General features: G+C 38.8%; 1 protein-coding gene across 1 annotated transcript in view; it reads left to right on the forward strand.

Annotated features, from left to right (window-relative positions):
* Positions 1 to 15,363, forward strand: part of b4galnt4a (beta-1,4-N-acetyl-galactosaminyl transferase 4a) — a 289,838-nt gene that overhangs the window by 245,678 nt on the left and 28,797 nt on the right. Inside the window, exons 10-11 of the mRNA XM_022672115.2 lie at positions 827 to 970; positions 1,100 to 1,209. Of these exons, the coding sequence (XP_022527836.2) occupies positions 827 to 970; positions 1,100 to 1,209 (254 nt within the window). The remainder of the gene's footprint in view (positions 1 to 826; positions 971 to 1,099; positions 1,210 to 15,363) is intronic.

Consider the following 15,363-nt stretch of genomic DNA (forward strand, 5'->3'; position numbering starts at 1 on the left):
ACAACACTCTGGGCTGGAGAGCTACTAGTCTGTAGTACTCCATCCCATTACCCTAAATTTTTAAAAACATTTTTTTTGTGGCCCGCCACGTAATGTCTTGAAAAAGATCTGGCCTTTGCAAGAAAAGATGGTCTTTGCAACTGCACTTGAGGATACTTTTAAAGTTCTTGATTTCTTTCCCCTTTATTTAGTTGAGTAGTTCTTGCCATAATATGGATTAGAACATTACTCAAATAGAGCTATTCACTGTATACCAACTCTACCTCTTCACCACTTAACAACTGATGCTGTCAAACATATTAAGAGGACAACAAGTGGTTTTGTACATGTGTTGATACTAGGACCCTGTTGAGTATCCCAAATGGATCCCATTATTACAGCCCATCTTGGTCTCACATGAGTCCAATCTAGGCTTCATGCACAGTGAAAACAACCCATATGGAGCCTATGTTCCACTTCATAAGCATACTACAGCCCTCAGACAACAGTATAGCAGAAGTCAATTTTATTCAAATAATCCTAAAGTCTAAAAACTAGGTAATCTCAAACTAAACTCAGACAGACTTTGGCCAATTTAAGTAGGAGGAAGAGGAAAAGAGGAAGAACACAAGAGAAAGTTAATGTCATCTGGCACATTTGGGTCATGCGCATGTGATTCGGTAGAATTAAAAGCCTTTGAAATACCTTCTCATCTCTCCCAGAGGAGTGCGGTAAAAGTGCTGGATGGTGCTGTAGTTCATGGAAAACTGAATCTATCCATTTATCAATAAGAAACTAAAACAGAGTACACCTTATCTCTTTCTCTCCCCCTCTCTTTGTGTGAAAGATGAGAGCAATCTGAAGATGAACAGTGTGGATCACATCCCTCAGACGCTCGCCAGCCACAGTCGAGTGCCCGGGCTGGCTGAGGCTGGCAGCCGGCACGGCGCCGACATGCTGAAACCGGACCCCCGCGACACCTTCTTCAAGAGTGAGGATCATTCTGTCTCTCTATATCACTGTTATATAGACTATACTTTTCCTTATGATGCATTAGTCTTATGGAGCTTTCATCAATATATATCAATAAATGATCTTATCTGTTTCCCTGTCTGTGCAGCACCTATGATTGATCCCTCCCGGCTGGAGAATGTGCTGCCTTCCTGTCTGTACTCGCCCACTTACGTAGTTAAAGACTTTCCCATCGCTCGCTACCAGGGCCTACAGTTTGTAAGTGAAAGACACACACACAAACACAAAGGTTTGTTTTATGCAGTGTAAGGATGAAATGCCATACATACAGTATTTACCATATATGCACATCAATAAGCCAAAACATGACCACTTACCTAATACACTGTTAGTCTTCGGAATGGCAACAAACCAGTTCTAACCCAACCCAAGTCTCTACAAGGCTTCCACAACAACTCTACAACAACTCTACAATAACTCCACAGTACCTTCTCAAAGAGCTCTGTGAAGTTCTTCTATACCTTCAAGGCCTCCACCAAAAATGTTCAGGAACTCTAGGTACAAAAACTTTACAAGACTTTAATAAGAACTTTACAAGGCTATACATTACCTCCATAATGCTCTAGAAGACTTCCACCGCATCTCTACAAGACTCTAAAAGGCCTTCACAAACCTTCAAGATCTCTACAAGAACTCTATCAAACCTCTACCAAAAAATGTCAATGCTCTATAAGACCTCGACAATGCTTTACTAGACCTCTGCAATGACTCAACACCTCTACAAAGCTCAACAGAACCTCCTTAACAGCTCTATAAGACCTCTACAAAGCTTTAGCTAACATATGCCATGACTCAATACCTATAAAAGGCTCTACATAACATCCTTAACAGCTCTATAAGACCTCTACAGAGCTTTAGCTAACCTATGCAATGACTCAATACCTCTACAAGGCTCTACAGAACCTCCTTAACAGCTCTATAAGAACTCAACAAGGCTTTATCAGACCTCTGCAATGACTCAATACCTCTACAAGGCTCTACCAAACCTCCTTGACAGCTCTAAAAGACCTCTACAAAAACTCTACACAGCCTCTGTAAGAGCTCTACAAAGCTCTACAAAACCTTCTTAACAGCTCTATAAGACCTTAACAAGAACTCTACTCAACCTTTGTAAGAACTCTGCCAGGCTCTATAAGAACCCTTCAACAACTCAACAATAACTCTTCATGAACTCTACAGGAGCTCTATAAACACCTACAAGGACTCCTCAAAGCTCTACAAGACCAACATAACAACTCTTCAAAAACTCTTGAAAACCTCTTCAAGACCTCTACACACAAATGCTCCATTGGCCTGAGTTTTGAGTACCTAAAAGACAGGGTAACATCTAAATCCCTTGGTCATGTTTTGGTCCTAGTCAAAGTCATTTAGGTTCTCACACCTGTCTATTACTCCTGCATCCAACATGTGGTCTACAAGAATCAGCTGTTAAATTACAATCTGTTATTTAACAGATCTTGATTTGTCCAGTTTTAATGAGATAATCAGTGTTATGGTCTTCACCTGAAAGTGGTTATACTGTCTCGGCTCATTGGTGTACACAAATACCTATACGTATATGAGTAAGTAAGTATATTTTATTTATAATGGTCTATTGTGCTGTACAAACATATATGTAAAGACATATGAAGTAACATGGAAATTACACTATAAGAGATTCTATAAAGACAACGATTATTAAGCTCATGTTATCAGTATGAGCAGATAATTGCTTTAAATAAATAACTATGCAACATGGTTCAAATGTGATTGGAGCACCAGCCAGATTCTATAAATGTAAACATGTTCAAATATAAATGTAAATATAGCCGCAAGCGGCTATCATCGGGTTCAAGCACCAACTTGCACAATGGTGCCTACTGGAGCATTGAATGGTGATGTGTAAGAAGGTCTAATATGATTGGAGATGCCCTGTCACATTTAGAAATTATCAAGTTTTTCACCTGTTATTAATGTTGAGCAGAGGCCTTTCAACCTGATCAGTGCTTAAATTCACATGTAAATCTAGTGAACTTTGTAGGATATTCATTAAGTGAGTTAGAACTAGTCAAAAGGTGTCTACATGTTATTGGTATTGATCAGGTGGCTTCAACCAGAATGTTCACAAAGTGGTATTCAGATTGACCTTTAAACCTTTGCAGAACAAGCTGAAATGTTTGACCAAACAAGTTTACATTAACACAAAGGAGTGAATGTTCTGATGTGACATGTAATTACGAAGTTATTATAAATCTAGTTCTGAATTAAATGGCGCTTCATCAAGCACCAACTAGCACAATGGTGCCTACTAGAGCATAGGATGGTGATGTGTAAGAAGGTCTAACACAATTGGAGACATTCTGTCACATTTAGAAATGATCAAAAGTCTTTCACCTGTTATTAATGTTGAGAAGAGGCACAAAGGAGTGAATGTTCTGATATGACATGTAATGTCAAGTTATTCTTAATCTAGTTCTGTATTAAATGGCGCTTCATCAGAGTGATATTGTACAGAGGTCTTTAACATTGTGAGATTACAGCAAATACTGCAGAGTTACAGCAATTTAGGTTAGAAATTCCAAGGACGCACAGATTGCTTGATGCCTGGAGAGTATTGTATGTGAAATTTTCACAAATGTTTTTAATGAACATTTACCTAGAGACTCTACAGTGTGCAGCAAGACTGAAATGGAGGTGATAGGCCAAATATCCAGAGACTAGTTTCAATATAGCTATTTTCAAACAATTAGCAATTATGAATGAACAAAGCACTTTTTAAACATAGTTGTATTGAGAAATTTGTCAGAGCCACTGTACTAAATATGGCAAAAACAATTAGATGTCAAAATAGTACAGCATGATTGACATATACTCGTTTTTTTGGAACAGCGCCCCCCAGTGGGCGGATTGTTTCAGCACTTTGCAGGTCACTACAGTGTCTCCACCTGAACATAACTGCCAAATATCATCCAGATTGGGCAACATCAGCCTGCCAAAATGTCTGCTGAATGCTGATTGGCTGATGGTGTTCAGCCATGTTGATTGATTAAGTTGCCCTTTGAACATCCTTTAGAGGCTGTATGATAGATTCTGCATGCAAAGTTTCAACTTGCTAGGTTGCACGGTTGCTGAGAAACAGTGCTCCAAATTTACCTCTTGAAGTGAATGGGGCATATATCCGGAAGGACTAATTTGCATATGGCGGCCATATTGTTTACATATTTCAACTTTTTCTTAATGAATAATGAAGCGCATGCTCTCACGAGTGTTTTGATACCAAACATGCCAGGATTGGTCAAAATTCCTAGGACTAGTTTGCAAAAGTAGGTTTTGCATATTATGCAAATTAGCACAAAATCTATATAGACGGAAGTGCATGGTCCAAATTGGAAAGTTGTTGGTATTGACCCAAGGAATCCATCAAAAAAAGAATTTTGAATGTAGGTCTTATGGTTTTTGAGTTATTGAGAAAATTGTGAAAAATGAATTTCCTTGTTTATAGCGCCACCACTTGACCAATCGGTGCCATTTTTGTTGTCCACCGAGATGCACTGATCCTACATCTACCTACCAAGTTTCATTTCTCTATGACTTACGGTTTAGGCTGCACAACTGTTTTTACAGGAGAAAAAGAATAATAATAAGAATAATAATAATAAATATAGCCGCAAGCGGCGATTTACGGGGTTCGAGCGTTACAGGCAAAGAGACCCCTGGAGGCCAGTTAGGCTTAAAACATGTTGCCGGTTGACCGGCATCGCAAAACTGGATGAGGATGACCAGCATGACCGTGAAGACCAAGCTAGATTACCAGCATGACTAATCTGGATGACAAACTTGTTGACCATATTGACCAAGCTGGAAGACCATAATGACCAAACTGGATGACCAGCATGGCAAAGGTGGTTGGCCAGTATGACCAAGCTGGAAGACCACCATTACTATGAGGACAAAGCTGAATGACCAGCAGGACCATAATGACCAATGTGAATGGCCAGCATGACCAAGCTGGATGGCCAGCATAACCAAGCTGGGTGACCAGCGTGACCATAAAGACCATAATGGCAATGCTAGATGAGTGGTGTGAGTAAACTAGTTGAAAAGCATTGATAAATTGAGCTGTAGTGTTCATCAGGTTTTATGTGGTGTCTTACTGCACTCTAGTGCGCATTTGGTGAAACAAATTCAGTTCTTAAATTGAAAAAACACAAGGCATAAAAAGGGCATATAAATAACCCGTATATAGTATATAAGTTTTGACCTGATTAACATTCCGCCTGTTAAAAGCTTGCTGGAATGTGATTGGCTAATAGTGACCACAAAAGTGTCCATATCAAATTTTCATTTGGTGTACCATTAGTGCATGGGCCATAGATGATAATTGGCTAGGATGACCTTGATAGCTTGTATGGTTCTAGAGAAACAGCTATCGAGCATTGGCCCCGCCCCCTGGGGGTGTATGTCTACTTAAACTGACAGGGTATCTGAGAATCATGTAATGATCAAAGGACAGAAGTGGTATTAGTGTCAGGTTAAGCATTCAAAAGTTATAAGTGTTAAAGACATTTTACTGCACCATGGTAGAACTCATTTGCATATGGCGGCCATATTTTTTATAAATGTAAAGATTTTTTTAATAATTATTGAGGAGTAAGCTCTGCTGAACTGTTTGACACCAAACATGTCATGATTGGTCAAGGATGCAAGGACAAGATCTCAAAAGTAGGTTTTGCATATTATGCAAATTTAAAAAAAATTAAGTGGGTGGAGCATAAACAAGAATGACCCAGGCGGCTGACCAACATGAACAAGAAGGATAAATATGTTCAATTAAGCAAGACAAGCAAGATTGAATAAGTTCAGCAGAGCTTTAATTTAGAATAATTCACCTGTAGCTGTTTCACCAAATGACCACCAGAGCGCAGTAAGAGACCACATATAACCTGCTGGAAATCTATCACTCTATAAGTAAGACAGAACATTCCCTATCAGTGTGTTTCTATTTATTAAAAAGAGAAGAAAAGTCCGATTGGGCTCCAAATTGGTACTCATGATCAAGTGGTCTGTATATACATGTATGTAAATTTGTGTGTTGATAGGGTCAAAGGTTCCTGACTTCTGACCATTTAGGTTTGAAAAAAGTGATAATACAGGCTTATGGCCTACAAAATGGCTGTTGCTCTTTGGCCATATTAGAGGCAAAAAATATCTGATTTGGCTCAAACTTTGCAGTCATAATCAGGTGGTCTGTATATACATGTATGTAAATTTGTGTGTTGATAGGGTCAAAGGTTCCTGACTTCTGACTATTTAGGTTTGAAAAAAGTGATAATACAGGCTTATGGCCTACAAAATGGCTGTAGCTCTTTGGCCATATTAGAGGCAAAAAATATCTGATTTGGCTCAAAATTTGCAATCAGGATCACAATATCAGTCTATATATGTATGTCAATTTCTGTGTCAATAGGGTCAAAGGTTCCTGACTTCTGTCCATTTAGATTTGAAAAAAGCGATAATACAGGCTTGAGGCCTACAAAATCGCTGTAGTTTTCCAGCCGTTGTAGAGGCAAAACATGTCCGATTTGGCTGAAAATTTGCAATCAAGATCAGATTATCAGTCTATATATGTGTATAAATTTGTGTGTTGATAGGGTGAAAGGTTCCTGTCTTCTGTCCATTTAGGTTGGAAAATAGCGATAAATAGAATAAATTGAAAATATTTATTTTTTCACTGTAGAGCCTACTGAAGACTTATTTGGCTCATACTTGGCACATGTACTTCAAATGTCATTGTTAATTAGAAGCTTCAACAGTTTTGGCATGTTTTAAACTTTGACAGAGTTTTGGCCAAATAACTCTGAAAAGGCTTTCACGTACATGTTTGATCAAGGTTTATGGGCCTCAAATAGTTAAAATGTCAAGATTTTTTTGATAATTATTTACCTACAGGGTCTCAAAATTGCATCAAGATCAAATTTGTTTTGATTGATTAAGGACTTAAAGACAAGTTCGAAAAGAGCAATTTTTACTCTTTTGCCAACTGATGAAAATCTTTGCATTTTTGGTAAACACATGTAATTACAAAGTTGTAAAGGCTACAGCAAAGTATACAAATAAAAAAGAATAACAAGCCTAGGCCACTTGTACCTTTAGATATAACTGATTTTCTGCTGTAGCGCCCCCTTGAGGCCAATCAACGCCATATTTTAATGGATGATAGAAGGCCCTGAGATACATGTAGGGTATAAGTATCGTCCTGATTGGTCATTGTTTAGCCTGTCAAAAGCTTGCTGGAATCTGATTGGCTAATAACGATCGCAAAAATTTGCATATCAAATTTTCCTTCTGTAAAACATTAGGACATAGGCCATAGATGATACTTGCCAAAGGAGAGCTTCATAGCTTGTACGGTTCCTGAGAAACAGATTTTTAGCTTTGGCTCCGCCCCCTGGGGGCGTATGTCTACACAGATTGACATGCTACCTCAGAATCATGTTGGCATCGTAGGTCTAAAGTGGCATTAGTGTCGGTTTAAGCATTCAAAAGTTACAGCTGTTAAAGTAAATTTGGGTGTGCCACGGTAAGATTAATTTGCATATGGCGGCCATATTTTTTACAAATTTCAAGATTTTTTTAATAATTATTGAGGTTGGGACTCTGCTGAGTTGTTTGACACCAAACATGTCAGGATTGGTCAATGAGTTTAGGACAAGTTCTCAAAAGTAGGTTTTGCATATTATGCTAAATAGCAAAAAATCTAAGTGGGCGGAGCTTAGTGGTTCTATTGACCTTTTTGATTTGCCATTAACCAAGGAATCATATAATGCAAGAATTTTTGCTCTAGCTATCAGGGCGTAGGAGTTACGAGGCCAAACGCGTTGACCTTCGTCATAGCGCCCCCTTGAGGCCGATCGGGCTCATCTTTTGAATCTGAGTAGCGGTGAGAAGTACTACCATATGACCAAGTCTCAGCCCTGTAGGCCTTACGGTTTCTTCTGCCCAATCACTTCTATGGCAGAAAAAGAATAAGAACTATAATAATAATAATAAATATAGCCGCAAGCGGCGATTTACGGGGTTCGAGCGTTACAGGCAAAGAGACCCCTGGAGGCCAGTTAGGCTTAAAACATGTTGCCGGTTGACCGGCATCGCCAAACTGGATGAGGATGACCAGCATGACCGTGAAGACCAAGCTAGATTACCAGCATGACTAATCTGGATGACAAACTTGTTGACCATATTGACCAAGCTGGAAGACCATAATGACCAAACTGGATGACCAGCATGGCAAAGGTGGTTGGCCAGTATGACCAAGCTGGAAGACCACCATTACTATGAGGACAAAGCTGAATGACCAGCAGAACCATAATGACCAATGTGAATGGCCAGCATGACCAAGCTGGATGGCCAGCATAACCAAGCTGGGTGACCAGCGTGACCATAAAGACCATAATGGCAATGCTAGATGAGTGGTGTGAGTAAACTAGTTGAAAAGCATTGATAAATTGAGCTGTAGTGTTCATCAGGTTTTATGTGGTGTCTTACTGCACTCTAGTGCGCATTTGGTGAAACAAATTCAGTTCTTAAATTGAAAAAACACAAGGCATAAAAAGGGCATATAAATAACCCGTATATAGTATATAAGTTTTGACCTGATTAACATTCCGCCTGTTAAAAGCTTGCTGGAATGTGATTGGCTAATAGTGACCACAAAAGTGTCCATATCAAATTTTCATTTTGTGTACCATTAGTGCATTAGTGCCATAAATGATAATTGGCTAGGATGACCTTGATAGCTTGTATGGTTCTAGAGAAACAGCTATCGAGCATTGGCCTCGCCCCCTGGGGGTGTATGTCTACTTAAACTGACAGGGTATCTGAGGATCATGTAATGATCAAAGGACTGAAGTGGTATTAGTGTCAGGTTAAGCATTCAAAAGTTATAAGTGTTAAAGACATTTCACTGCACCATGGTAGAACTCATTTGCATATGGCGGCCATATTGTTTATAAATGTAAAGATTTTTTTAATAATCATTGAGGAGTAAGCTCTGCTGAACTGTTTGATACCAAACATGTCATGATTGGTCAAGGATCCAAGGACAAGATCTCAAAAGTAGGTTTTGCATATTATGCAAATTTAAAAAAAAAAATAAGGGGGTGGAGCATAAACAAGAATGACCCAGGCGGCTGACCAGCATGAACAAGAAGGATAAATATGTTCAATTAAGCAAGACAAGCAAGATTGAATAAGTTCAGCAGAATAATTCACCTGTAGCTGTTTCACCAAATGACCACCAGAGCGCAGCAAGAGACCACATATAACCTGCTGGAAATCTATCACTCTATCAGAAAGACAAAACATTCCCTATCAGTGTGTTTCTATTTATTAAAAAGAGAAGAAAAGTCCGATTGGGCTCCAAATTGGTATTCATGATCAAGTGGTCTGTATATACATGTATGTAAATTTGTGTGTTGATAGGGTCAAAGGTTCCTGACTTCTGACCATTTAGGTTTGAAAAAAGTGATAATACAGGCTTATGGCCTACAAAATGGCTGTTGCTCTTTGGCCATATTAGAGGCAAAAAATATCTGATTTGGCTCAAAATTTGCAATCAAGATCACAATATCAGTCTATATATGTATGTCAATTTCTGTGTCAATAGGGTCAAAGGTTCCTGACTTCTGTCCATTTAGATTTGAAAAAAGCGATAATAAAGGCTTGAGGCCTACAAAATCGCTGTAGTTTTCCAGCCGTTGTAGAGGCAAAACATGTCCGATTTGGCTGAAAATTTGCAATCAAGATCAGATTATCAGTCTATATATGTGTATAAATTTGTGTGTTGATAGGGTGAAAGGTTCCTGTCTTCTGTCCATTTAGGTTGGAAAATAGCGATAAATAGAATAAATTGAAAATAGTTATTTTTTCACTGTAGAGCCTACTGAAGAGTTATTTGGCTCATACTTGGCACATGTACTTCAAATGTCATTGTTAATTAGTAGCTTCAATAGTTTTGGCATATTTTAAACTTTGACAGAGTTTTGGCCAAATAACTCTGAAAAGGCTTTCACGTACATGTTTGATCAAGGTTTATGGGCCTCAAATAGTTAAAATGTCAAGATTTTTTTGATAATTATTTACCTACAGGGTCTCAAGATTGCATCAAGACCAAATTTGTTTTGATTGATTAAGGACTTAAAGACAAGTTCGAAAAGAGCAATTTTTACTCTTTTGGCCACTGATAAAAATCTTTGCATTTTTGGTAAACACATGTAATTACAAAGTTGTAAAGGCTACAGCAAAGTATACAACTAAAAAAGAATAACAAGCCTAGGCCACTTGTACCTTTAGATATAACTGATTTTCTGCTATAGCGCCCCCTTGAGGCCAATCAATGCCATATTTTAATGGATGATAGAAGGCCCTGAGATACATGTAGGGTATAAGTATCGTCCTGATTGGTCATTGTTTAGCCTGTCAAAAGCTTGCTGGAATTTGATTGGCTAATAACGATCGCAAAAATTTGCATATCAAATTTTCCTTATGTAAAACATTAGGACATAGGCCATAGATGATACATGCCAAAGGAGAGCTTCATAGCTTGTACGGTTCCTGAGAAACAGATTTTTAGCTTTGGCTCCGCCCCCTGGGGGCGTATGTCTACACAGATTGACATGCTACCTCAGAATCATGTTGGCATCAAAGTTTTAAAGTGGCATTAGTGTAGGTTTAAGCATTCAAAAGTTACAGCTGTTAGAGTAAATTTGGGTGTGCCACGGTAAGATTAATTTGCATATGGCGGCCATATTGTTTAAAAATTTCTCAATTTTTTCGATAATTATTGAGGTTGGGACTCTGCTGAGTTGTTTGACACCAAATATGACAGGATTGGTCAATGACCCTAGGACAAGTTCTCAAAAGTAGGTTTTGCATATTATGCTAAATAGCAAAAAATCTAAGTGGGCGGAGCTTAGTGGTTATATTGACCTTTTTGATTTGCCATTAACCAAGGAATCATATAATGCAAGAATTTTTGCTCTAGCTATCAGGGCGTAGGAGTTACGAGGCCAAACGCGTTGACCTTCGCCATAGCGCCCCCTTGAGGCCGATCGGGCTCATCTTTTGAATCTGAGTAGCGGTGAGAAGTACTACCATATGACCAAGTCTGAGCCCTGTAGGCCTTACGGTTTCTTCTGCCCAATCACTTCTATGGCAGAAAAAGAATAAGAATAATAATAAATATAGCCGCAAGCGGCGATTTACGGGGTTCGAGCGTTACAGACAAAGAGGCCCCTGGAGGCCAGTTAGGCTTAAAACATGTTGCTGGTTGACTGGCATCACCAAACTGGTTGACCAGCATGGCAAAGGTGTTTGGCCAGTATGACCAAGCTGGATGACCAGCATTGCTATGATGACAAAGCTGAATGACCAGCAGGACCATAATGACCAATGTGAATGACCAGAATGACCTAGCTGGATGGGCAACATAACCAAGCTAGGTGACCAGCGTGACCATAAAGACCATAATGACAATGCTAGATGAGTGGTGTGAGTAAACTAGCTGAAATGCATTGATAAATTGAGCTGTAGTGTTCAGCAGGTTTTATGTGGTCTCTTGCTGCACTCTAGTGGGCATTCGGAGAGCCTAGCAGTGAGGCATGACAAGGGCACATATTAATAACCAATAATATCAATAATAGTACATAAGTTTTGACCTGATTGACATTCAGCCTGTCAAAAGCTTGCTGGAATGTGATTGGCTAATAGTGACCACAAAAGTGTCCATATCAAATTTTCATTTGGTGTACCATTAGTGCATGGGCCATAGATGATAATTGGCAAGGACGACCTTGATAGCTTGTATGGTTCTAGAGAAACAGCTATCGAGCATTGGCTCTGCCCCCTGGGGGGGTGTATGTCTACTTAAACTGACAGGGTATCTGAGAATCATGTAATGATCTAGGGACTGAAGTAGTATTAGTGTCAGGTTAAGCATTCAAAAGTTATAAGTGTTAAAGACATTTTACTGCACCATGGTAGAACTCATTTGCATATGGCGGCCATATTGTTTATAAATGTAAAGATTTTTTAAATAATTATTGAGGAGTAAGCTCTGCTGAACTGTTTGATACCAAACATGTCATGATTGGTCAAGGAGCCAAGGACAAGATCTCAAAAGTAAGTTTTGCATATTATGCAAATAAAAAAAAGATTAAGTGGGTGGAACATAAACAAGAATGACCCAGGTGGCTGAGTAGCATGACCAAGAAGGATAAAGATCTTCAATTAAGCAAGACAAGCAAGATTAAATAAGTTCAGCAGAGCTTTAATTTAGAATAATTCACCTGTAGCTGTTTCACCAAATGACCACCAGAGCGCAGCAAGAGACCACATATAACCTGCTGGAAATCTATCACTCTATAAGTAAGACAGAACATTCCCTATCAGTGTGTTTCTATTTATTACAAAGAGAGGAAAAGTCCGATTGGGCTCCAAATTGGTACTCATGATCAAGTGGTCTGTATATATATGTGTGTAAATTTGTGTGTTGATAGGGTCAAAGGTTCCTGACTTCTGTTCATTTAGGCTTGAAAAAAGCGATAATACAGGCTTATGGCCTACAAAATGGCTGTTGCTCTTTGGCCATATTAGAGGCAAACAATATCTGATTTGGCTCAAAATTCGCAATCAAGATCACAATATCAGTCTATATATGTATGTAAATTTCTGTGTTGATAGGGTCAAAGGTTCCTGACTTCTGTCCATTTAGGTTTGAAAAAAGCGATAATACAGGCTTGAGGCCTACAAAATCGCTGTAGTTTTCCAGCCGTTGTAGAGGGAAAACATGTCCGATGTGGCTGAAAATTTGCAATCAAGATCAGATTATCAGTCTATATATGTGTATAAATTTGTGTGTTGATAGGGTCAAAGGTTCCTGTCTTCTGTCCATTTAGGTTGGAAAATAGCGATAAATAGAATAAATTGAAAATAGTTAATTTGTCACTGTAGAGACTACTGAAGACTTATTTGGCTCATACTTGGCAAATGTGCTTGAAATGTCATTGTTATTTAGTAGCTTCAACAGTTTTGACCTGTTTAAAACTTTGACAGAGTTTTGGCCAAATAACTCTGAAAAGGCTTTCACGTACATGTTTGATCAAGGTTTATGGGCCTCAAATAGTTAAATTGTCAAGATTTTTTTGATAATTATTTACCTACAGGGTCTCAAGATTGCATAAAGACCAAATTTGTTTTGATTGATTAAGGACTTAAAGACAAGTTCGAAAAGAGCAATTTTTACTCTTTTGGCCACTGATGAAAATCTTTGCATTTTTGGTAAACACATGTAATTACAAAGTTGTAAAGGCTACAGCAACGTATACAACTAAACAAGAATAACAAGCCTAGGCCACTTGTATCTTTAGATATAACTGATTTTCTGCTATAGCGCCCCCTTGAGGCCAATCAACGCCATATTTTAATGGATGATAGAAGGCCCTGAGATACATGTAGGGTATAAGTATCGTCCTGATTGGTCATTGTTTAGCATGTCAAAAGCTTGCTGGAATCTGATTGGCTAATAACGATCGCAAAAATTTGCATATCACATTTTCCTTCTGTAAAACATTAGGACATAGGCCATAGATGATACATGTCAAAGGAGAGCTTCATAGCTTGTACGGTTCCTGAGAAACAGATTTTTAGCTTTGGCTCCGCCCCCTGGGGGCGTATGTCTACACAGATTGACGGGCTACCTCAGAATCATGTTGGCATCAAAGTTGTCAAGTGGCATTAGTGTAGGTTTAAGCATTCAAAAGTTACAGCTGTTAGAGTAAATTTGGGTGTGCCACGGTAAGATTAATTTGCATATGGCGGCCATATTGTTTACAAATTTCACAATTTTTTCGATAATTATTGAGGTTGGGACTCTGCTGAGTTGTTTGACACCAAATATGACAGGATTGGTCAATGACCCTAGGACAAGTTCTCAAAAGTAGGTTTTGCATATTATGCTAAATAGCAAAAAATCTAAGTGGGCGGAGCTTAGTAGTTCTATTGACCTTTTTGATTTGCCATTAACCAAGGAATCATATAATGCAAGAATTTTTACTCTAGCTATCAGGGCGTGGGAGTTACGTGGCCTAACGCGTTGACCTTCGCCATAGCGCCCCCTTGAGGCCGATCGGGCTCATCTTTTGAATCTGAGTAGCGGTGAGAAGTACTACCATATGACCAAGTCTCAGCCCTGTAGGCCTTACGGTTTCTTCTGCCCAATCACTTCTATGGCAGAAAAAGAATAAGAATAATAATAATAATAAATATAGCCGCAAGCGGCGATTTACGGGGTTCGAGCGTCACAGGCAAAGAGGCCCCTGGAGGCCAATTAGGTTTAAAACCTGTTGCTGGTTGACCGTCATCACAAAACTGGATAACCAAGCTCGGTAACCAGCGTGACCATAAAGACCATAATGACAATGCTAGATGAGTGGTGTGAGTAAACTAGTTGAAAAGCATTGGTAAATTGAGCTGTAGTGTTCATCAGGTTTTATGTGGTGTCTTACTGCACTCTAGTGGGCATTTGGTGAAACAAATTCAGTTCTTAAATTGAAAAAACACAAGGCATAAAAAGGGCATATAAATAACCCGTATATAGTATATAAGTTTTGACCTGATTAACATTCCGCCTGTTAAAAGTTTGCTGGAATGTGATTGGCTAATAGTGACCACAAAAGTGTCCATATCAAATTTTCATTTGGTGTACCATTAGTGCATGGGCCATAGATGATAATTGGCTAGGATGACCTTGATAGCTTGTATGGTTCTAGAGAAACAGCTATCGAGCATTGGCCCCGCCCCCTGGGGGGGTGTATGTCTACTTAAACTGACAGGGTATCTGAGAATCATGTAATGATCAAAGGACTGGTATTAGTGTCAGGTTAAGCATTCAAAAGTTATAAGTGTTAAAGACATTTTACTGCACCATGGTAGAACTCATTTGCATATGGCGGCCATATTGTTTATAAATGTAAAGATTTTTTTAATAATTATTGAGGAGTAAGCTCTGCTGAACTGTTTGACACCAAACATGTCATGATTGGTCAAGGATCCAAGGACAAGATCTCAAAAGTAGGTTTTGCATATTATGCAAATTTAAAAAAAAAATAAGTGGGTGGAGCATAAACAAGAATGACCCAGGCGGCTGACCAGCATGAACAAGAAGGATAAATATGTTCAATTAAGCAAGACAAGCAAGATTGAATAAGTTCAGCAGAGCTTTAATTTAGAATAATTCACCTGTAGCTGTTTCACCAAATGACCACCAGAGCGCAGCAAGAGACCACATATAACCTGCTGGAAATCTATCACTCTATC

The sequence above is a fragment of the Astyanax mexicanus genome, chromosome 2, assembly GCF_023375975.1.
Source record: "Astyanax mexicanus isolate ESR-SI-001 chromosome 2, AstMex3_surface, whole genome shotgun sequence".
Lineage (NCBI taxonomy): Eukaryota > Metazoa > Chordata > Actinopteri > Characiformes > Acestrorhamphidae > Astyanax > Astyanax mexicanus.